The following is a 25,202-nucleotide window of genomic DNA, read 5'->3' on the forward strand; positions in this document are numbered from 1 at the left end:
TCCTTCTATACTCAACCCCTCTGCCCCCCCACGTGACCTAACTCCTCCCCCCCTGACGGCACCTCAGAAGGGCCGTTTACAACCGCATTACAATAGCATTATTCTTGCACGCCCGGGGGATTCTGGGGGCGGGGGGGGGTAGCGGCCCAGCACCTAGCCTGGCAATGTGCCAACTCTGCCGCCTCGCCAATGTAGGCCAGAACGGGGGCTACGCATGGCACAAGGCCTCAACATGCCTATGGTAAGTACAAAGTTCCTTGCTTCTTACGCTAACAACTCAAGTTCATTGTTTTCTATTGTTAAACACATTAGTTGACAAACATTACAATAATCATGTTTGTGTGCAGATAATTTATCACGTTCATTGCTTATTATTATTAAACAAATACGTTGCCAGATATTGCGTGCAAATAACAACTCACGTTCATTGTTTACCATTATGAAACAAGTTGACATGTTACAATAATTATGTTTGTGTGCACAAAACTCTTTTTGGATTTTTAGGTTGCTCAATTTTCCCTTTTTTTGCTGCGCTTTTATGACGCTGCCACGCTCTACTGCCAGTCTGTCATTTCTGATTATTTCTTCAATACATTTCTATTGTTTCCATCGCTCACGTCACGCTATTTCCTCATACGTAGTACTGCCATACTGATAGCTGTGCCATCATCGGGGATTGCTGTGCCTGTCAATGTGTGTGTCTTTGAGTCCATATGTGTGTGCGTGTAGAGCCATGCGTGTCTTTAAGTCCATGTGTGTGTGTCTTAGTCCATATGTGTGTGTGTAAGTACATATGTGTGTTTACGTCAATGTGTGTGTAAGTCCACGTATTGCTGTGTGTGAGTCGGTGTGTGTGTGTACATCCATATATGTGTGTGTAACGCCATGTGTGTATATCTCAAGTCGATCACTATGTGTGATAGTCCACATGTGTATGTGTGTGTACGGCAATGTGTGTGTATCTCAAGTGCATGTCTATGTGTTTGTGAGTCCATATGTGTTTGTGTGTCTCAGTCCATGTGCGTGTGTGTTAGTCGATGTGTGTGCATGCCTCCATGTTAGTCAGTGTAACTCCATTTCTTTGCGTGTCTGTAGGTCCATGTGTGCATCTTAGTCCATGCATGTGCTTTATTGACCTGCTCAAGGCCTATGATACCATCAGTAGGCCTAGCCTCTGGGTTGCTCTTTGTGCTTTCCGAGTCCCTGACCCACTGATCACCATCCTTAAGGACCTTCATGATGGTGAGCAGCCCCGCGTCTAACTACGTGGCCGTGAGTCAGAGCCATTCCCTTTACACCTTGGGGTGCAACAGGGATGTCCTCTGGCTCCCCCATTATTTTACATATGTTTGGACCATGTAGTTCGTCAAGCCTTCAATGCCTGTACCGGAAGAGTTCCCATCTGCTACAGATACAATGGGAGGCTGATCGATGCCCGGGTGCGGTCAAGGGATGGCTCCCTATTGCTCAACCACGTTATGTATGCCGATGATCTGCTAATTGCTGCTCACTCGGAGGAGGAATTCGATGTGCTGCTGCTGAATCTGGAGCTTGCCACCAAGAGGTGGGGCCTTACCATCAGCCACACCAAAACGAAGCACCTGCCTGGGGATTTTATACCGTCGAACAATCCACCCCCACAACTCACAATTGGTGATGCGGCAGTTATGGAGAGATTGCCGACATTCTCATGCCTGGCCAGTGTGCTCATGACCGGCTCCGGTTTAACAGCAGAGGTCTCACTCCAAATCAGTCGAGCGCCATTATCTTTTCATCAGCTGTGTTACGCCGTGTGGAAGCTACCTGGTCTCTCGCTCCGCATGAAACTCCAGGTCTTCTCGGCCACGGTCATTCCCTCCCTTCTCTACGCTTGCGCCCCCCTAATGGAACATCTTCGCCGGTTAGAAACTTTTAGAATGGTCTACCTACGATCCATCCTGGATTTAACCAGGCTGTATTGTGTGAGGAGCTCACAAATCCTTTAAAAATGTGGACTAAGTCCCATCGGTTAGCTCCTCCGCCAGGTAAGGCTGCGTTGCCTGAGTCATGTAGCCCGCATGGCCAGACACCGCATGCCTAAACATCTTTTTTTCGGCCAGATCGAGGGGGCTAAACTGCCCGGCACGGGCTAGAGAAGACATGGAGTGATGTGGTACAGGAGGACGTGGAGCTGAGTCAACTTGCCGATGACTGGTACCAGCCGTGTCAAGATCGGCCTCTGTGGAGGAGCCTCCTGAAGGACGCTATTGGCCAGTTGGAGGCAGTCGCCCTCCAACAACAACGGAGGGCGGAGGAGCGACGCTCACAACAATGAGCGGAGTGCCGGGTGGCTAAAGCACAGCAAGTTGCCGCAGTATAGGGGGCACAGGTGGTGCATCAGCCAGTCGTCTCAGTCAGTTGACCTGTGCCATCTGGGTCTGCCCCGTGACCTCCTCCCAGCGGGCGTTCGACACTTTACGTGGCCTCAAGGTGCACATAGCCTGGCACAAGCGTTGTGGTGACGTCACCGCCACTTACTGGCGAATGGCGGTTGTTGTTCAGTCTATGTATGAATGTGCGAGTCCATTTGTGCGTGTAACTCTATGTGTGTGTATCAATGGATTTGCGTGTGTAACTACATGTCTGCCTTTTTCGCCCGGGCAACGCCGGGTACTCACCGCTAGTGTTTCATATTTCATATCAGCATTCTTTACAACACATGCATACAGGTAAGTTACGTATTCAATTCACGTTTTATAGGCGAATACAGTTCCACTATTCTTAATGAAAATATATATTGCATGGTCTTACCTTTACTTGTTAATTAAAGCCAATCGCCTATCCTTCTGGACAAATATGTTGTAGATGTTTTAAAAGTCTCTACGTCTCAATATAGATGATTGCCAGGGATGAAAGTCGTCCTTGGTCAGTCCGATTCCGACTGTTTTGAGTCGTTTCAAAGCAGAGAACGACCTTTCAACAGACGCTGTTGTAGCTGGTATAGTGAGCACCAGCTGGAGTAACTTTGTCGTCTTGGGAACCATCTGCATCAGATCATTTTCGGCCAAAAAGCTGAGGAGCTGTCCGGGTGATTTGCATTCGTTCCTCACCATTTGTGAACTATACAATCCGATAAGATCAGCCTTTAGTCTAACAAACTTGCATATTTTGATAGACTCTGCAGTTTGGTGTCATCGAAATGTTATGACATTTAATACAATTTCGTGCAATCGACCAAACCAAGGAAAGTTGGCTCACCGAAATGATCAAACTTAGCTTTCATTTGAACACTTATAGTGTCCAGAATGTTATAAAAATTGTTTTCCTCTCATCTCTGATCAGCTGTATCATTCAGGCATTGTCTGTCAGGCCAAGTGTGACGCATATCTGCTCGAATCGATCATAGAAACGCTCAAACTCTAGTCTCTGGCGTTCCACAACTCCCATTGTCGCGGATTCGCGCACAGCAGAATCTAATGTCCATTACTTTATTCTGCAGCACACGAAAGAGTGCATCGGTTTCATAAAAAATGCCCTCATGCCATGAAGCAGCAGGTTGATGCTTTGACAGCCAGAGATTATATCCGGCGGCCATCAGCAGCGTGTCATTGTCCCAACCATCGGGATTTTCGCTCATCATCCGGAACACAGCATGCAGATCAGATTGGTACATGCTGATCATCTGCACTAGTCTCGAATTTGAGCTCCATCTCGTGGGCGCTGCTCTTGGTAAACGTTGCTGCACAACATCGTCCAGTAGGTGGATGCGCTTGGTCAACTTATTGAAAAACGTCACAAGTCCCTCAACTTTTAAAAAGCTTTTACACTCAGGCATACATTTTTCTGAATGTGAGAGCACCAGGTTCAATTTGTAAAGCAATTTGGCTTTGAATGTGATTTGTCGATTTTTCATGTTTGTTGAGGCTCCTTGGTAGATTTTTCAAGTCACAAAATCCCGCATTAGTCCAAACGTTGGTAGTGGGGAACAGAAGGCAGGGAAAACAGTAAAGGCGATTCTTCGAAGCACAGCCACACAGCCAGTCTTATTGTTGGTACAACTCCATTTGAAACGACCGTGTTATTTTCTGTCCCTTCGTTTGAAGTAGGTCCTTCAGCTCAGGCATTGGTATTCCATTGTTTATCACTCCCTGTTTTGATTGAAAGTCCAATTGAGACATTTTTAAGGTTAAATATAACGTTTTTCATTTTTGCAGCTGCTCGAATTTTTTTTTGCTAGAGCTAGCTCACGTGGAGGTAGAGCGAGCGCCAATTACATGGGCTCAAGACATGAGGCAGATGTAATAGCTGCCTCCCCTGCTGCTTTTTCATTGCAGTTCTATGAGACCAGCGAGCCTAAATATCTTAATACACACGTGAAATAAGTTACCTGGACTATTGAAGGCGAGGACATGTAATGAAGGGGTCTACAAATATTACATTGGTGACATACAGAGAGATAGTAACAGGCACGCGCTTCTTCTTGGTTCTTTCGGTAAAGTCACGTAGAATGGAAATAATAAAATAACAAAAATAAAACATAATAAAATAATTCTCACGACGTTTCGGCCACAACGCAAGCAGCCGTCCTCAGGTGTTGAACAGGTCTGTCAGAAAGACAGCGTCTGAATGAACACCACCAGGCTTGGCAGTGTATATTTAAGCTGGGTTGGAGGGGGAAGAGCACCTTGACAAAGGAATTTGCATATCAAGAGGAATTTAGCATATTTATGGGAAATGCAGGTATGTGATTAGTACTACTTATGCCTGTGCATTATGCAGGATTAGCAGCATCAAAGGGAGGGGATATGGGAAATGCAGGTATGTGATTATTACTACTTATGCCCGTGCATTATGCAGGATTAGCAGCATCAAAGGGAGGGGATATGGGAAATGCAGGTATGTGATTAGTACTACTTATGCCCGTGCATTATGCAGGATTAGCAGCATCAAAGGGAGGGGATATGGGAAATGCAGGTATGTGATTAGTACTACTTATGCCCGTGCATTATGCAGGATTAGCAGCATCAAAGGGAGGGGATAGGGGTAGCATTAATAAAGGGAAGGAGTGTTAATAGTATGTAGCTGCAGTAACTAAAACCACCACGTAAACAACTAAAGTATAAACTACATAGTTTCATCAGTATACTAAATATACTCTATAATACGCTGAGTTACTAACAGTAAGTAATACATTACAATTCTACGTCGTAAAAAATATAATATGCTTTCATCTAAACTTTATTCTCTTACATCACACGAGTCTACACCGTACTATATACTGCCATAGACAAACCCAACATTAAATTATATACTGTATTGCTATAAACCACCCTAAACCTTATACATTGTAATATTACACTATGTATTATTCTACCCACCCTAATGTATATCACACTGCTGTATATTCACTATACAATTGCGATACTATATATTACTTTGTACATTGTATTAAGCATATACATTTTATACTATTCAAGAACTACTCAACGATGGCAGCTATACAAAAATAAAAAGAGACCCCAAGAACAGCCTCGTCACTAAAACGAACAAAATCATTTCTGATTCAACCGCATTAATTGATCAGACCAAACAGTTCTCGTTGAAACCTTCTGCAGCCATGCCACCAAGATTATACGGCTTGCCAAAGATACATAAAGAAAATACACCTCTTCGTCCTATTGTCTCTACTATCAACTCCCCACCTACAAACTGGCTCGTTTTTTGTCTGAAATCCTACGGCCTTTCACTGGAAAAACCATCTCTGCGGTACTAAACTCTACTGTCCTGGTATCGACAATCAAGGGGATTTCCCTGTCCCCAGACGACCTGCTTGTCGGTTTTGATGTGGTTTCCTTATTCACCAAAGTTCCTGTTCCTGACACCATCGCAATCATTGAAGACTTGGTTCATCAAGGACTGAATACTGGGGTACCCCCCCTGGTGAGACACTGCATAACCAATACATACTTGACCTGGAATGGAACTTTCTACAAACAAACTGAGGACACCCCAATGGGCTCCTCTCTATCTCCGGTTGTAGCCAACGTTTTCATGGAGAAATTTGAGACTGACGCCATCCAGACTGCCACTCTACGCCCGACCTTATGGAAGAGGTACGTAGATGACACTTTTGTCATCTGGCCATATGGCCGGCCTGCTCTAGAACAATTTCTCGACCACATCAATTCCATACACCCAGCCATCAGATTCACCACGGAAGTCGAAAAAGATGGCAAGCTACCCTTTTTGGATGTCCTAATTAAAAGGAGACCTGATGGTTCAATGAGCCACTCTGTCCACAGGAAAGCCACCCATATGGATGCTTACCTAAAACCGGATTCCCACCACCATCCATCCCAGAAAAATTCTCTCATCAAGACTCTATACCATAGAGCCCAATGCATCTCCAACCAGGAACACATTGCCAGTGAACTCAAACACGTACGCCAAGCTCTTAAGGCTAATGGTTACTCCTAGTACACAATCCGCAAAGCCATCACTCCAACCATCAAGAAGGATCCTGTTGAGGAGCCTTTCAATACCATCAATTTACCCTACATTGCTGGGGTCACAAAAAAGATTTCCAAAATCCTGATAAAACACAAGTTCCAGGTCCGATTCAACACAGTACATAAAATCCGTGATCTGGTCCTGTCTGTAAAAGATGTGGTTCCAGACATATAGTACCCTGGCGTCTACAAACTAAGTTTCCTCTGTGGTAGCAGTTACATTGGAGAAACCAAACGACATGTCTCGGACCGCATCCGTGAACATAAAGCAGACTTGAAACACGGTAGGACAAACACCTCAGCCGTGGCAGATCACTGTTACAATTCAGTGGGCTCACATGATATTGACTTCTCCAAGACAGAGGTTCTCTGCAAGCCATCTGGCTACCATGAGAGATTAATTCATGAGGCGATCCACATATACAAACACAGAGACAATTTCAACCGAGAAGATGGATTCTGGCTTAGCAATCATTGGAAGGACGTAATAAACCATTTAGGATCTTAACTGATTGTGTTCACGTTTACAGTGACTTTCAGACCGCGTTCCACTCACTGGCATTGTATTCTTTGCAGGGAATGGATTCTTTGCCCCGCTGCAAGTTTCCTTCCCACTACTCTCCCTTTGACATATTTCGTTGCTTCCTCTTAGAATCTTTCACACGACGGTCAATGGTACAGTGTATAATAACAAATAGTCTAAAATGTATATGCTTAATACAACGTACAAAGTAATATATAGTATCGTAATTGTATAGTGAATATACAGCAGTGTGATATACATTCTGGTGGGTAGAATAATACATAGTGTAATATTACAATGTATAAGGTTTAGGGTGGTTTAAAGCAATACAGTATATAATTTAATGTTGGGTTTGTCTATGGCAGTATATAGTACGGTGTAGACTCGTGTGATGTAAGAGAATAAAGTTTAGATGGAAGCATATTATATTTTACGACGTAGAATTGTAATGTATTACTTACTGTTAATAACTCAGCTTATTGTAGAGTATATTTAGTATACTGATGATACTATGTAGTTTATACTTTAGTTGTTTACGTGGTGGTTTTAGTTACTTGCAGCTACATACTATTAACACTCCTTCCCTTTATTAATGCTACCCCTATCCCCTCCCTTTGATGCTGCTAATCCTGCTTAATGCACGGGCATAAGTAGTACTAATCACATACTTGCATTTCCCATATCCCCTCCCTTTGATGCTGCTAATCCTGCATAATGCACGGGCATAAGTAGTACTAATCACATACCTGCATTTCCCATAAATATGCTAAATTACTCTTGATATGCAAATTCCTTTGTCAAGGCGCTCTTCCCCCTCCAAACTAGCTTAAATATACGCTGCCAAGCCTGGTGGTGTTCATTCAGACGCTGTCTTTCTGACAGACCTGTTCTTCACCTGAGGACGGCTGCTTGCGTTGTGGCCGAAACGTCGTGTGAATTATTTAATTATGTTTAATTTTTGTTATTTTATTATTTCTATGTGACTTTACCGAAAGAACCAAGAAGATGAATCCCTGCAGTCACGAAAGCTTTAAATCGAAATTTAGGCACGCGCTTATTGCCTGCGCTCCATCCAGTTTGAGGGATTGCGCAATCAGTGGGGAGGCTGAGCGCGTCGCTGCCTCACCTCTCGTCTCTCCCTGTATTTGCAGCGGTGCTCCGCAAATTTGGCGATGTTTACTATAAAAATGATTGGAATCATACAAAAATGATATTTATAACATATCAATGGAAAAATCTTAATATTTATTTTGTTATTATTTTCACTTTTCGTAACAGCTATTTTCATTGGAGTATGACAGGTGAGGCTCTGCTTCCCCTGCCTCCCCTGATAGCAATGCATATACTTTCATTTACTGTAGGGTAAAGGGTTGACATAGGCAAACCATCGTCATCTCTACAGTCGTAAAATAACTATCACTCCATGTAAAGTCGTCAGTGGTTAAAGATGGTTCCTGCCATGGGAATGTGGAATTTCGACTGGTGAAGATGAGCGCCGCACAATGCCTGTCGAAACTTTTGTAAATCCACTGCTGGAGGAGGGCCTCCTCACGCCTTCCTGGTTGTGGAGGCCGTTTAACCATACTTCACCCTGGCTGGTCAGTGTGGTTTGGTAAAGGTGGGCAGCATAGACGTACAATACAACTGGATATAAACACAACGTGGCCCCGCAGCCCTATGACAACCTGTTTGTGCATGGTGGGCACCTATCCAGGCACTGTCCAAGCTCAGATCTGCTTGGCTTTCGAGGTCTGACCACATCGGGCACATTCCAAGTCCGAGTGATTTATTTATTGTGGGGGAGCTGGGCATCATGTTGTCCATCGCCGAGGAGTCCAGGATCACGTTGGCCGTCGCGCAGAACATTCAAGCACACCTCACGCTGCAATGGCCAACCGCGGTGGCAGCGTGCGTGGGGGTTCCCGTGCCAGCTGCGGCGACGGCACCTCAGGGGTAAGACACCATCACAGCCGTAGCAGCCTACGACCACCGTGGGTGGGGGGCCGCGGAGCGCCGGTCGGAGAGGCAGTGGTGGTCGGGTCCTCCTCGTCCGCAGGCCGCGGGGTGGGGGATCTGCTTACGCTGTGGCTAGCAGGGCCACTTCGAACGGGGCTGCAACAACGCCCCTGGGGCCTTCTCGAGGACTTCTTCTGCCACAACCAGGTCTCCGACGACGGGACCTCCGGGGTCACAGGCGAGTCGCGACGGATCTATCGCACGACCGCTTTCCTCACCTCACATCTAGCGGGGTTAGGGCCCATCCTCCAGGGGTCTTCTCTGGGGGTTCAGGCTCGGGTTTTGCGGGGTTGGAGCCGTCGGTTGGGTGGCCCAAATGGACTCACTAGTGGAAGGCCCTCGCGCATCGCGTTGTGGCCTCCGCTGCGAGGTCCTCGGCCGTTGTAGGGCATGTGCAAGGGGTCGAGGTGCGGATCCTGATGGACACGGGTGCGTCTGCCACCATGGTCTCGGAGACCATTTTTCACTTATTGCCACGCAGCGTTGGGCCATTGCGGCCAGTTCGCGGGGCTTGTGTGGCCACTAACTGCGGTAGCCTCGGCATCTTGGGCCACGTCGCCGCGTCGGTGGCGATCGGCGAAATCGAATTGGTCAGGCCCATTTTGGTCTCCAGGACCTTGGCCGTGCCGTACCTCTTGAGGACCGATTTTCTGGCTAGGATGCTCGTACGTATCCTGGTCGACCAAGGGTGCGTAGAGATGCCGTCGGGGGAGCGATTGCGGTTCCTGCGATCTCCCTCGGCCTTGGGTCCTCTAGCCGCTAGTGTGCGGGCTTTGACTACAATGTCTGTCACGGTCCCACCAGGGTCGCAAGTCCTGCTACCCCTCAGGCTGCACGGGCCATTAAGATTGGAGTTCCCGGAGACAGGCATTCTCCTGTCTTCCTCCAATTATTTTTCGAGGTTCGATAGGGTTGGTGGGTGCTTTCACGGCCGTGTCGGCGGGCCAGGAGCCTTTTCTGCAGATCCTGAATTCGGGGCCCGCGCCGATCGTAGTCCCGGTCAGTGCCGTGTTGGCGCACGCCACCCCGGGCCCTCCTCCCGACATCACTTGGCCGCCGGGAGGGGTCATGGTGGACGTGTTGCCTCCAGGGAGGACCAACGCATCATGGGTGGATGCGTTGTGCAACGAGAACGCCTCGTTGTCCTCCGAGGAGCGCCAGCGGCTCTGCAAACTCATCGTCAGGTTCACCGATGTGTTCAGCCAAAGTAAATTCGATCTGGGTCATACCTCTCTCTTGGAACATCACATTGATACGGGCGATTCGGACCCTTTTCGGCTAAATTCTCACCACCTTAGTCCTGTGGAGAAAGATCATGTCCACTCTGCAGTTTATGAGATGTGCGTAAATGAAACAAGATCTCGGTAGCTGATGCATATCCATTACCTCGATGGATGATTCCCTGGATGCTCTCTCGGGTGCGCGGTTCTTTCGACCCTAGACTTGTTCTCAGGCTTCTGGCAATTGCCACTGGACGAGGCCTCTAGACCCCAGACAGCATTCCGCACACCTCAGGGGCTGTTCCAATTCAATCGGCTTCCTATGGGTCTCCATTCGGCCCCAGCCACCTTCCAGCGTCTCATGGAGATTGTCTTGGCGGGGCTGCAGTGGGAATCTCGTTTAATCTACTTGGACGACGTGATTGTTTTCGGACGTACGTTTGACGAGCACTTGCGATGCCTTGAGGCAGTGTTCGTCAAAGTGCGTGCCGCGGGCTTGAAATTCAAACCACAAAAATGTCACTTGTTGCAACCATCGGTGAAGTATTTGAGACACAATGTAAGTGCATCAGGTGTTGCCACGGATCCGGAAAAGACAGCTTTAGTCCGGACATGGCCAACTCCTACATCTGTTGCTGAGGTGCGTAGTTTCATGGGCTTCGCATCATACTACCGCCGGTTTGTCCGCGATTTTGCGACAATTGTGAAGCCACTGCACGCACTCTCCGCCAAGGGTAAAAATTTTTGCTGGGGGGTTGAGGAGGAAGCCGCCTTTGTGGCGTTTCGCGCGGCCTTGGCGGATGCGCCGCCCTTGGGGTATCCACACTTCTCTAAACCGTTCCTCCTCGACACCGACGCCAATGACATGGGCATTGGGGCTGTCCTGGCCCAGGTAATCGACGGGGTCGAAAGAACCAAGAATAAGTTATTATTGGCTTTTACATTGTCTAGGGGTATATATCATTCGTGATAACATTTACTGATTATCTTTTTATCAGTTATAGGCAATTGTCAGGTCTCAGAATTCAGATCTTACCGCAGGAACAGTTCTAAAAATTGAGAAATATGAGGCACGAGTTAGGAAGGAAGCACTCAGACTCTTTTTAATAGAAGCAACATTGATATGAACTTAGATTGACATCGAAAAATAGAGTGGCACTATAGTACACATGCAAATATACGTACTCATCAATTCATGCTAAATGGTTAGAAAAGTATCAATGATCAAATCACAAAATTATGCTATTAAAGAAATAAACCAGACTGACACCTCAAAATAACAGTATTCATGCAGACATACGTGCTCATAAATGCATACCAAATGGTTAGAAAAGCCTCAATGATCGAATGCGTGATGTGGAGTGTGTGTGTGTGTCAAGGTGGCAATTGTACATGCAATTAACTAATTAAGATATGTAGAATGGGTGTGAGTCAATTCATGTGTGCTTGTGCGAGGTTGGCATCACAATCTGTAAGCAGTGTGGTTATATGATGAGTGAGTATGTACGTCAGTGTTTATCTTCTAACTTCTCTACCAGAAATTACTGATGAAAAGTAGCCTTGGTCTACTGCTGGAGGGTGCTGCGACCATGCTGCCTGCTGCTTGTTCATAGGATTGTCTGCACGCCAGGCTTGATCTGCAGCTTAGACACACTGCAGCCTCGCTGGCCGGCACGCTTGTTGCTCATCAGCAGGTTGGTCGCACGTCGCGACACTTGCCCTGACACATTGCGAGTTGGTCACCACTAGTCTTGGTTTGTGAGCACCTTTTGCTGTCCACGCTCGGAGGTCAACGGCGTGCAGGCAGCCACAGGTTCAGGAGGAAACTGCACCTAACAATTTGGACACACTCCAAGCCTCTTCACACCTCATGCAATGTCAGTCAGGCTGACTTAACTACAAACAGAGCTCTCCAGCCTATAGCTTGGACAATATTTCTGTGCACACTTAATATTGGTGCATAACTCAAATATCCACTTGAGTAAGTTGCTTTATGCCGCAATAGACGTGTTGCCAACAAATTCCCTGGCACCTCTGACCTGAATACTGTTTTATTTAAAGAATATTCATTTGCACCTCAATAGTATGCTACTCAGAATATCTTTGTAGAAGGGAGAGCTGTATGAGCATCCACTATGGATGCTTATCAATGATTTTCCTCGCAAAACAACTATACAGAGTTTGACTGCAAGAGACTCAACATGTAAAGAAGAATATAAAGAAACATTGAACAGCTTTCAGGAACACTCTTTAGTCTGCCTTAGCAAGACTCAAACTCTTTGATACTCGGAGCCTTTGCCGTTGCAAGACTGATTAATGTGATGTTTGTCTTGTTATATAGAAATATCTACCTTATTTAATTTATTCCCGAGACCATTTAAGAGTATGAAGCTGCTCCTAGTCACACCCTCGAGCATCCATACGATCATCCTGAGTTCATCTCTGATTTTGGCTCTGCAGACATTCTGGAGTCATAAACTCGTTCCTGTTACCGCTCTCCTGCCCTTCGGAGGTCATCTCAAGATCTGTGTGAATACCGACCTACTTTAATTACTCTTGTGATGTCTATTGGCTAATGAAAGTTCGCTCTTAGTTTTGGTTATGCCATGGTGTGTGTCTGTTGTTGTGTCGCACGTGCATTGAGGTGTGAAAACAGCCTCCCTCTCTCGTTTATGTCTTGTTTTTCCTCTCCTATTGAGCCTGGTTGGCAGTAGCGGTTATCTGAACTGGTCCTGGTTCCCACCCCCCTTCCCCCAAGGTCGACTCAGCCATAAAATGAATACATGATGCTGCATGTAAAGATCACCACTGGAGAGACAAAGGCGGTCGGGCGTGGCTCCGGTTATACACCCTTGAATACATATAAATTATTTGGTCGTGGAAAATTAGCATAAACATCTACATATTGGCCTGAATGCTCCTGATCAACACTTCATCATGAACTGACATAATTCTATTATCAATTTTCACATGCGTAACCCAGACCTTATAGCACATTTTTTTTTATGATCGTGATTTTTAATAAGATCATGCAAAATGGTAATATTTAACCTTTTGGCCCTTGGCTGCATTGTCATGTAGTGGTACATCATATCATCAAGGTCACAATGTAATACCATGATGTTTTGGAATAGTCATATGCGATCATCACAAATGCCAAGACTTGTTACTAATTTAAACAGCTCAAGATGTTGAGTGTGGAAGGTTTCCTATCATGGGCACTTTAAAAGCAGCATAGTGCCCATTCATGGTCTTTCTGGTAATGTCTGTGTTCGATCAAGGAAAGAGTTTGACAGGTTCGTGCCACTTATTATCATCCCAAGCTATAAAGCCTGTTCTGATTTCCAATGTCTCACTAGTCCTAATTGGTTGTTTGCCCCATCTGGTTTTTCAACTCACAACGCAATGAATGCACATGTCTACAAGGAACTATGACATTCAAAATAAGCATCACATTTTTTAAAAAAAATTTGGAAAAGGCCAATATACAACAGTGTTGGCGACAGGAATTGATTTATATAGATATTTATGGTACTGGTAATGTGTGGAATTTAATTGTGATATACTGTGCAGTGTCGATATAACAATATGTATTACGGTCTTGATCTGTGGGAAAGGTGGCGACCCTAGTCGGGGTCCTGCAGACTCCACCAGAGAAGGAAGGACAGCTTTGCTGCTAAGGCCTTAAGAAACCCACCGACATGGTCATTATGAACCTGCCAACATGGCCCTGAAGGGCCCCATGAAAACAACCGTTAGGAACCCCCTACCCACACCCCTGTTATAAATCTCCCCGACACTACCGCTTTAAATTCCCCCGACACTGCCATTATAAACCCCTCTCTGACGGCACGGCCATTATGAAGGGGGGTGCTGGTAGTGCGGTAGGCTCCACTCCATAGAGAGCACAAGCGTGGAGTTCACACGGCCAGTTAGACCAAGCATAGCGGACAGACGTCACGGCCCTGTTGGTGCCAATGCAGTTGGAGATGTCGAGGAAGACACTGTGGTCTTGTACGTAGAGGATTGGAGCTCGTTGCCAGTCTGGGTCCAGACACTGACTGAGCACTTGGGAACAGCAGATCTGCGATTGAGAGGAGAGTAGAGGATGGGAGGGGAAAAAGAGGGTAGACGTTCAGAGAGGATGGAGGAAAGGAGAGGAAAGGAGGAAGAATAGGGGGGAGGAGAGAGATTATGATTATACAATGCTTAGAAACTTGCAGCAGGGTAATGTGCATTGAATTGAGTTGAAAAATAAACGATCTTTGATCGTACTGGAAGATAGCAAAGCACTTAAAAAATGCGATAAAATAGTAATACACAATCTTAATTTTGGAGCTTTCGTGACTGCAGGAATTATTCTTTGGTTTTTTCGGTAAAGTCAAGTATAAAGATAAAATAATAAATTAAATAATAGCATACGACGTTTCGATTGCAACACAAGCAATCATCATCAGGTATAATGAAATAGCGACATAGAATCTAACCAGAAAACTATAGACAGACATATAAGCAGACAGATATGACCAAGATACATAGAGAGAGCAACCCAGGTACAGAGAGGAGTGATCGTCTCTGTGGGGTGGCCTTAAATAGACAGAGGGGGCGGTTGTTGTGTATAGTAATACACAACAACAAAGGTATACGAAACCGATAACACAAACATCATGTAATATGACCTCTGACCTGAAAGTCACCCCGTCCCCATTTGCGGTGGATCAGCTTCTGTCCATATTTGATGACGAGCATCTGGGATTTCAGGTTCACAGTGGCCACCTCTGGGAAGGGGCCCTGGAATATGGAGGAACTGTGATTGTAGGCAACAGCCAGTGCACCTAGCAGCAGACGGGAGGCAACCTCCTGCTTGTAGCGCGGGTGGATCCTACACAGAGTGATACATCATATATTAAATTAATATATACTACACTACATTATATACTGTACTATTCTACACTACGTTATATACTACACTATTTAATACTATACACTACATTACATACTACACAACACTATTTACTACACTAAATTATATTATATACTGCACTGTATATTATACACAGCAGAACTCCATCAATTTGCTCTCCAACAATCAGAAAATTCCTTTAAGTCAAGGCAACCCCGCAGTTTGCGGAAACTCCTGTTGTCCACGGGGTCAGTGATCAAAATATCTGCGGCAAAATGGTAGAGTTTTGGATATTTTCTGAGCAGCTAATTCCTATTATAATCTACATTGCACCGCTTGCTCCTCAGATTGTTATACTATTTGGAAAGCAATGTGCATTTCCTAGAGGCCAGCTAGCCTCTATGGAGTCTCCTCTATGAAGGGCGCACTTCAAGTGCACGATGAAGTCTGCTTTTTGTGCAGGCCTGCCCGTCAGTTGGCTAGATAGAGGAGGGGAGGGGAAAGAAGGGAGAGGAGTCATCTTAATTAAAAAGCAGAAAATCCATCTGTTTGTTTGTGTGAAGCAGCAAAAACTCTCGAACGCTGAGCTCTGGCGTTATGAAATTTGCACAGCTTATGCTGTCTGGAATTTCTAAGTCAACGTGACTTTTTTCAACTCGCTATGTCATTCCCTTCCCGAGTTGCAAAAATCGACCTTACATGTCAGTGGGTTAAGGCCCCCACAATACCCCCCCTCCCAGTGTTACCACGTGATACATTACTCACAATACCCCTACAGTGTTACCATGTGATGCATTACTCACAATACCTCCAGCGTTACCACGTGATTCATTTCTCACAATACCCCCCCCCCAGTGTTACCACATGATGCATTACTCATAATACCCCCAAGGTGTTACCACGTGATACATTACTCACAATACCCCTACAGTGTTACCATGTGATGCATTACTCACAATACCTCCAGCGTTACCACGTGATTCATTTCTCACAATACCCCCCCCCCCAGTGTTACCACGTGATGCATTACTCATAATACCCCCAAGGTGTTACCACGTGATGCATTACTCACAATACCCCTACAGTGTTACCATGTGATGCATTACTCACAATACCCCCCCTCCCAGTGTTACCACGTGATACATTACTCACAATACCCCTACAGTTTTACCACGTGATGCATTACTCATAATACCCCCAAGGTGTTACCACGTGAAACATTACTAAAAATCATCGCCAAGAAGGATTGTGAAAAACCACTTAACACATGATCACTATTCCTCCAAAGTAGTCTTTCATCGTGGATCCCCGTCTCCACGTGTGAGTGTGCATTGTCCTCCTTCCATCGGACTCCCCCCCTCAGATCCATCAACCACCAAACGCCTCCTCGTTTCACGTGAGCAGCAACTGTATCTATTCATCCACCAGGGGGGTCTCACATTCAGGAATTACAGGGGAAGAGAACCACGAACAGCACTGAGTGTTACAAGGATTACATACCAGGTGCGTTCAATGTATTACAAAGCCAGGACCCATGCTTAAAGAGGAAGATGTTGCACTTGTGTTAAATATTGACTACCAACTCTCTTCCTATTTAATAATGTGTTTATATCGGGTTAACGATTTTTACGCATATGATCAGGAGCGATTATTGTCAATTGTAATGGATAGTTATTTCGACTCTATGAATTCAAGATAATTTATTTAATTAAATCAAACAATAGATTGGCACGTTAACAAGTTATTATTGACGTAAAACTTTCGTGACTGCAGGGATTCATATTCTTGGTTCTTTCGGTAAAGTCACGTAGAAGAGAAGTAATAAAATAATACAAATAAATGTTTTTTTTAATAATACAAATAAAAAAAAGTATTTATTATTTTCCTTCTACGTGACTTTACCGAAAAATGTTTTATTTGTATTATTTTATAATTTCTCTTCTACATGACTTTACCGAAAGAACCAAAAATAAGTTATTATTGGCTTTTACATTGTCTAGGGGTATAAATCAATCGTGATAACATTTACTGATTATCTTTTTATCAGTTACAGGCAATTGTCAGGTCTTAGAAATCAGATATTACCGCAGGATACAGTTCTCAAAATTGAGAAATATGAGGCACGAGTTAGGAAGGAAGCACTCAGACTCTTTTTAATCGAAGCAACATTGATATGAACTTAGATTGACATCGAAAAATTGAGTGTGGCACTATAGTACACATGCAAATATACGTACTCGTCAATTCATGCTAAATGGTTAGAAAAGTATCAATGATCAAATCACAAAATTATGCTATAAAAGAAGTAAACCAGGCTGACACCTCAAAATAACAGTATTCATGCAGACATACGTGCTCATAAATGCATACTAAATGGTTTGAAAAGCCTCAATGATCGAATGCGTGATGTAGAGTGGGTGTGTGTGTGTCAAGGTGGCAGTTGTACATGCAATTAACTAATTAAGATGTGCAGAATGGGTGTGAGTCAATTCATGTGTGCTTGTGCGAGGTTGGCATCACAATCTGTAAGGAGTGTGGTTATATGATGAGTGAGTATATAAGTCAGTGTTCATCTTCTAACTTCTCTACCAGAAATTACTGCTGAATAGTAGGCTTGGTCTACTGCTGGAGGGTGCTGCGACCATGCTGCCTGCTGCTTGTTCATAGGATTGTCTGCACGTCACGCTTGATCTGCAGCTTAGACACACTGCGGCCTCGCTGGCCGGCATGCAGGTTGCTCATCAGCAGGTTGGTCGCACGTCGCGACACTTGCCCTGACACATTGTGAGTTGGTCACCACTAGTCTTGGTTTGTGAGCACCCTTTGCAGTCCACGCTCGGAGGTCAACGGCGTGCAGACAGTCACAGGTTCAGGTAGAAACTGCACCTGACAATTTGGACACACTCCAAGCCTCTTCACACCTCATGCAATGTCAGTCAGGCTGACTTGACTACAAACAGAGCTCTCCAGTCTATAGCTTGAACAATATTTCTGTGCACACTTAATATTGGTGCGTAACTCAAATATCCACTTGAGTAAGTTGCTTTATGCCGCAATAGACGTGTTGCCAACAAATTCCCTGGCACCTCTGACCTGAGTACTGTTTTATATAAAGAATATTCATTTGCACCTCAATAGTATGCTACTCAGAATATCTTTGTAGAAGGGAAGGCTGTATGAGGATCCACTATGGATGCTTATCAATGATTTTCCTCGCAAAACAACTATACAGAGTTTGACTGCAAGAGACTCAACATGTAAAGAAGAATATAAAGAAACATTGAACAGCTTTCAGGAACACTCTTTAGTCTGCCTTAGCAAGACTCAAACTCTTTGATACTCGGAGCCTTTGCGCTTGCAAGACTGATTAATGTGATGTTTGTCTTGTTATATAGAAATATCTGCCTTATTTAATTTATTCCCGAGGCCATTTAAGAGTATGAAGCTGCTCCTAGTCACACCCTCGAGCATCCATACGATCATCCTGAGTTAATCTCTGATTTTGGCTCTGCAGACATTCTGGAGTCATAAACTCGTTCCTGTTTCCGCTCTCCTGCCCTTCGGAGGTCATCTCAAGATCTGTGTGAATACCGACCTAATGAAAGTCTATTGGCTAATGAAAGTTCGCTCTTAGTTTTGGTTATCCCATGGTGTATGTCTGTTGTTGTGTCGCACATGCATTGAGGTGTGAAAACAGCCTCCCTATCTCGTTTATGTCTTGTTTCTCCTCTCCTATTGAGCCTGGTTGGCAGTAGCGGTTATCTGAACTGGTCCTGGTTCCCACCCCCCTTCCCCCAAGGTCGACTCAGCCATAAAATGAATACATGATGCTGCATGTAAAGATCACCACTGGAGAGACAAAGGCGGTCGGGCGTGGCTCCGGTTATACACCCTTGAATACATATAAATTATTTGGTCGTGGAAAATTAGCATAAACATCTACATATTGGCCTGAATGCTCCTGATCAACACTTCATCATGAACTGACATAATTCTATTGTCAATTTTCACATGCGTAACCCAGACCTTATAGCACTTTTTTATGATCGTGAATTTTAATAAGATCATGCAAAATGGTAATATTTCGCCTTTTGGCCCTTGGCTGCATTGTCATGTAGTGATACATCATATCATCAAGGTCACAATGTAATACCATGATGTTTTTGAATATTCATATGCGGTCATCACAAATGCCAAGACTTGTTACTAATTTAAACAGCTCAAGATGTTGAGTGTGGCAGGTTTCCTATCATGGGCACTTTAAAAGCAGCATAGTGCCCATTCATGGTCTTTCTGGTAATGTCTGTGTTCGATCAAGGAAAGAGTTTGACAGGTTCGTGCTACTTATTATCATCCCAAGCTATCAAGCCTGTTCTGATTTCCAATGTCTCACTAGTCCTAATTAGTTGTTTGCCCCATCTGGTATTTCAACTCACAACGTAATGAATGCACATGTCTACAAGGAACTATGAAATTCAAAATAAACATCACATTTTAAAATTATTTTTTGGAAAAGGCCAATATACAACATTGTTGGCGACAGGAATTGTTTTATACAGATATTTATGGTACTGGTAATGTGTGGAATTTAATTGTGATATACTGTGCAGTGTCGATCTAGCAATATGTATTACGGTCTTGATCTGTGGGGAAGGTGGGCGACCCTAGTCGGGGTCCAGCAGACTCCACCACAGAAGAGAGGACAGCTTTGCTGCTAAGGCCTTAAGAAACCCACCGACATGGTCTTTATGAACCCGCCAACATGGCCCTGAAGGGCCCCATGAAAACAACCGTTAGGAACCCCCTACCCACACCCCTGTTATAAATCTCCCCGACACTACCGCTTTAAATTCCCCCGACACTGCCATTATAAACCCCCCTCTGACGGCACGGCCATTATGAAGGGGGGTGCTGGTAGTGCGGTAGGCTCCTCTCCATAGAGGGCACAAGCGTGGAGTTCACACGGCCAGTTAGACCAAGCATAGCGGACAGACGTCACGGCCCTGTTGGTGCCAATGCAGGTGGAGATGTCGAGGAAGACACTGTGGTCTTGTACGTAGAGGATTGGAGCTCGTTGCCAGTCTGGGTCCAGACACTGACTGAGCACTTGAGAACAGCAGATCTGCGATTGAGAGGAGAGTAGAGGATGGGAGGGGAAAAAGAGGGTAGACGTTCAGAGAGGATGGAGGAAAGGAGAGGAAAGGAGGAAGAATAGGGGGGAGGAGAGAGAAACTTGTAGCAGGGTAATGTGCAGTGAACCTCAGTTGAAAAATAAACGATCTTTGATCGTACTGGAATATAGCAAAGCACTTAAAACAATGCGATAAAAATAGTAATACACAACAACAAAGGTATACGAAACCGATAACACGAACATCATGTAATATGACCTCTGACCTGAAAGTCGCCCCGTCCCCATTTGCGGTGGATCAGCTTCTGTCCATATTTGATGACGAGCATCTGGGATTTCAGGTTCACAGTGGCCACCTCTGGGAAGGGGCCCTGGAATATGGAGGAACTGTGATTGTAGGCAACAGCCAGTGCACCTAGCAGCAGACGGGAGGCAACCTCCTGCTTGTAGCGCGGGTGGATCCTACACAGAGTGATACATCATATATTAAATTAATATATACTACACTACATTATATTCTGTACTATTCTACACTACGTTATATACTACACTATTTAATACTATACACTACATTACATACTACACAACACTATTTACTACAATAAATTATATTATATACTGCACTGTATATTATACACAGCAGAACTCCATCAATTTGCTCTCCAACAATCAGAAAATTCCTTTAAGTCAAGGCAACCCCGCAGTTTGCGGAAACTCCTGTTGTCCACGGGGTCAGTGATCAAAATATCTGCGGCAAAATGGTAGAGTTTTGGATATTTTCTGAGCAGCTAATTCCTATTGTAATCTACAGTGCACCGCTTGCTCCTCAGATTGTTGTACTATTTGGAAAGCAATGTGCATTTCCTAGAGGCCAGCTAGCCTCTATGGAGTCTCCTCTATGAAGGGCGCACTTCAAGTGCACGATGAAGTCTGCTTTTTGTGCAGGCCTGCCCGTCAGTTGGCTAGATAGAGGAGGGGAGGGGAAAGAAGGGAGAGGAGTCATCGTAATTAAAAAGCAGAAAATCCATCTGTTTGTTTGTGTGAAGCAGCAAAAACTGTCGAACGCTGAGCTCTGGCGTTATGAAATTTGCACAGCTTATGCTGTCTGGAATTTCTAAGTCAACGTGACTTTTTTCAACTCGCTATGTCATTCCCTTCCCGAGTTGCAAAAATCGACCTTACAGGCCCCCACAATACCCCCCCTCCCAGTGTTACCACGTGATACATTACTCACAATACCCCTACAGTGTTACCATGTGATGCATTACTCACAATACCTCCAGCGTTACCACGTGATTCATTTCTCACAATACCCCCCCCAGTGTTACCACGTGATGCATTACTCATAATACCCCCAAGGTGTTACCACGTGATGCATTACTCACAATACCCCTACAGTGTTACCATGTGATGCATTACTCACAATACCCCCCCTCCCAGTGTTACCACGTGATACATTACTCACAATACCCCTACAGTGTTACCACGTGATGCATTACTCATAATACCCCCAAGGTGTTACCACGTGATACATTACTCACAATACCCCTACAGTGTTACCATGTGATGCATTACTCACAATATCTTCAGCGTTACCACGTGATACATTTCTCAATACCCTCACGGTGTTACCACGTGATGCATTACTCACAATACCCCCACAGTGTTACCATGTGATACATTACTCACAATACCCCTCCAGTGTTACCATGTGATGCATTACTCACAATACCCCCCCTCCCAGTGTTACCACGTGATACATTACTCACAATACCCCTACAGTGTTACCACGTGATGCATTACTCATAATACCTCCAGCGTTACCACGTGATTCATTTCTCACAATACCCCCCCCCAGTGTTACCACGTGATGCATTACTCATAATACCCCCAAGGTGTTACCACGTGATACATTACTCACAATACCCCTACAGTGTTACCATGTGATGCATTACTCACAATACTTCCAGCGTTACCACGTGATTCATTTCTCACAATACCCCCCCCCCCCCAGTGTTACCACGTGATGCATTACTCATAATACCCCCACGGTGTTACCACGTGATGCATTACTCATAATACCCCCACGGTGTTACCACGTGATGCATTACTCATAATACCCCCAAGGTGTTACCACGTGATGCATTACTCATAATACCCCCACGGTGTTACCACGTGATGCATTACTCATAATACCCCCAAGGTGTTACCACGTGATACATTACTCATAATACCCCCACGGTGTTACCACGTGATGCATTACTCATAATACCCCCAAGGTGTTACCACGTGATGCATTACTCATAATACCCCCACGGTGTTACCACGTGATGCATTCCTCATAATACCCCCAAGGTGTTACCACGTGATGCATTACTCATAATACCCCCACGGTGTTACCACGTGATGCATTACTCATAATACCCCCAAGGTGTTACCACGTGATGCATTACTCATAATACCCCCACGGTGTTACCACGTGATGCATTACTCATAATACCCCCAAGGTGTTACCACGTGATGCATTACTCATAATACCCCCACGGTGTTACCACGTGATGCATTACTCATAATACCCCCAAGGTGTTACCACGTGATGCATTACTCATAATACCCCCACGGTGTTACCACGTGATACATTACTCATAATACCCCCACAGTGTTACCACATGATGCATTACTCATAATACCCCCAAGGTGTTACCACGTGATGCATTACTCACAATACCCCTACAGTGTTACCATGTGATGCATTACTCACAATACCCCCCTCCCAGTGTTACCACGTGATACATTACTCACAATACCCCTACAGTGTTACCACGTGATGCATTACTCATAATACCCCCAAGGTGTTACCACGTGATACAATACTCACAATACCCCTACAGTGTTACCATGTGATGCATTACTCACAATACCTTCAGCGTTACCACGTGATACATTTCTCAATTCCCTCACGGTGTTACCACGTGATGCATTACTCACAATACCCCCACAGTGTTACCATGTGATGCATTACTAACAATACCTTCAGCGTTACCACGTGATACATTTCTCAATACCCCTACAGTGTTACCACGTGATGCATTACTCATAATACCCCCAAGGTGTTACCACGTGATACATTACTCACAATACCCCTACAGTGTTACCATGTGATGCATTACTCACAATACCTTCAGCGTTACCACGTGATACATTTCTCAATACCCTCACGGTGTTACCACGTGATGCATTACTCACAATACCCCCACAGTGTTACCATGTGATACATTACTCACAATACCCCTCCAGTGTTACCATGTGATGCATTACTCACAATACCCCCCCTCCCAGTGTTACCACGTGATACATTACTCACAATACCCCTACAGTGTTACCACGTGATGCATTACTCATAATACCCCCAAGGTGTTACCACGTGATACATTACTCACAATACCCCTACAGTGTTACCATGTGATGCATTACTCATAATACCTCCAGCGTTACCACGTGATTCATTTCTCACAATACCCCCCCCCCCCCAGTGTTACCACGTGATGCATTACTCATAATACCCCCAAGGTGTTACCACGTGATACATTACTCACAATACCCCTACAGTGTTACCATGTGATGCATTACTCACAATACCTCCAGCGTTACCACGTGATTCATTTCTCACAATACCCCCCCCAGTGTTACCACGTGATGCATTACTCATAATACCCCCACGGTGTTACCACGTGATGCATTACTCATAATACCCCCACGGTGTTACCACGTGATGCATTACTCATAATACCCCCACGGTGTTACCACGTGATGCATTACTCATAATACCCCCAAGGTGTTACCACGTGATGCATTACTCACAATACCCCTACAGTGTTACCATGTGATGCATTACTCACAATACCCCCCCTCCCAGTGTTACCACGTGATACATTACTCACAATACCCCTACAGTGTTACCACGTGATGCATTACTCATAATACCCCCAAGGTGTTACCACGTGATACATTACTCACAATACCCCTACAGTGTTACCATGTGATGCATTACTCACAATACCTTCAGCGTTACCACGTGATACATTTCTCAATACCCTCACGGTGTTACCACGTGATGCATTACTCACAATACCCCTACAGTGTTACCATGTGATACATTACTCACAATACCCCTCCAGTGTTACCATGTGATGCATTACTCACAATACCCAAACTCCCAGTGTTACCACGTGATACATTACTCACAATACCCCTACAGTGTTACCACGTGATGCATTACTCATAATACCCCCAAGGTGTTACCACGTGATACATTACTCACAATACCCCTACAGTGTTACCATGTGATGCATTACTCATAATACCTCCAGCGTTACCACGTGATTCATTTTTCACAATACCCCCCCCCCCCCCCAGTGTTACCACGTGATGCATTACTCATAATACCCCCAAGGTGTTACCACGTGATACATTACTCACAATACCCCCACGGTGTTACCACGTGATGCATTACTCACAATACCCCCACGGTGTTACCACGTGATACATTTCTCACAATACCCTCACGGTGTTACCACGTGATGCATTACTCACAATACCCCCACAGTGTTACCATGTGATACATTACTCACAATACCCCTCCAGTGTTACCATGTGATGCATTACTCACAATACCCCCCCTCCCAGTGTTACCACGTGATACATTACTCACAATACCCCTACAGTGTTACCACGTGATGCATTACTCATAATACCCCCAAGGTGTTACCACGTGATACATTACTCACAATACCCCTACAGTGTTACCATGTGATGCATTACTCATAATACCTCCAGCGTTACCACGTGATTCATTTCTCACAATACCCCCCCCCCCAGTGTTACCACGTGATGCATTACTCATAATACCCCCAAAGTGTTA

The 25,202-nt window shown here is 45.0% G+C and overlaps 1 protein-coding gene across 3 annotated transcripts in view; it reads right to left on the reverse strand.

The window, feature by feature from the left end:
- Window positions 1-11,344: 11,344 nt before the first annotated feature.
- Window positions 11,345-25,202, reverse strand: part of LOC133362991 (sialate O-acetylesterase-like) — a 60,298-nt gene continuing 46,440 nt past the window's right edge. For all 3 annotated transcript variants that reach the window (XM_061581976.1, XM_061581974.1, XM_061581975.1), the window contains exons 11-14: window positions 20,548-20,743; window positions 16,416-20,272; window positions 14,934-15,129; window positions 11,345-14,331 (exon numbers count right to left, since the gene is read on the reverse strand). In XM_061581976.1, coding sequence (XP_061437960.1) covers window positions 20,018-20,272; window positions 20,548-20,743 — 451 coding nt within the window. In that variant the 3' untranslated portion in view covers window positions 11,345-14,331; window positions 14,934-15,129; window positions 16,416-20,017. The remainder of the gene's footprint in view (window positions 14,332-14,933; window positions 15,130-16,415; window positions 20,273-20,547; window positions 20,744-25,202) is intronic.

The sequence above is a fragment of the Lethenteron reissneri genome, unplaced genomic scaffold, assembly GCF_015708825.2.
Source record: "Lethenteron reissneri isolate LAM-NWPU_2019-01 unplaced genomic scaffold, ASM1570882v1 scaffold_1639, whole genome shotgun sequence".
Lineage (NCBI taxonomy): Eukaryota > Metazoa > Chordata > Hyperoartia > Petromyzontiformes > Petromyzontidae > Lethenteron > Lethenteron reissneri.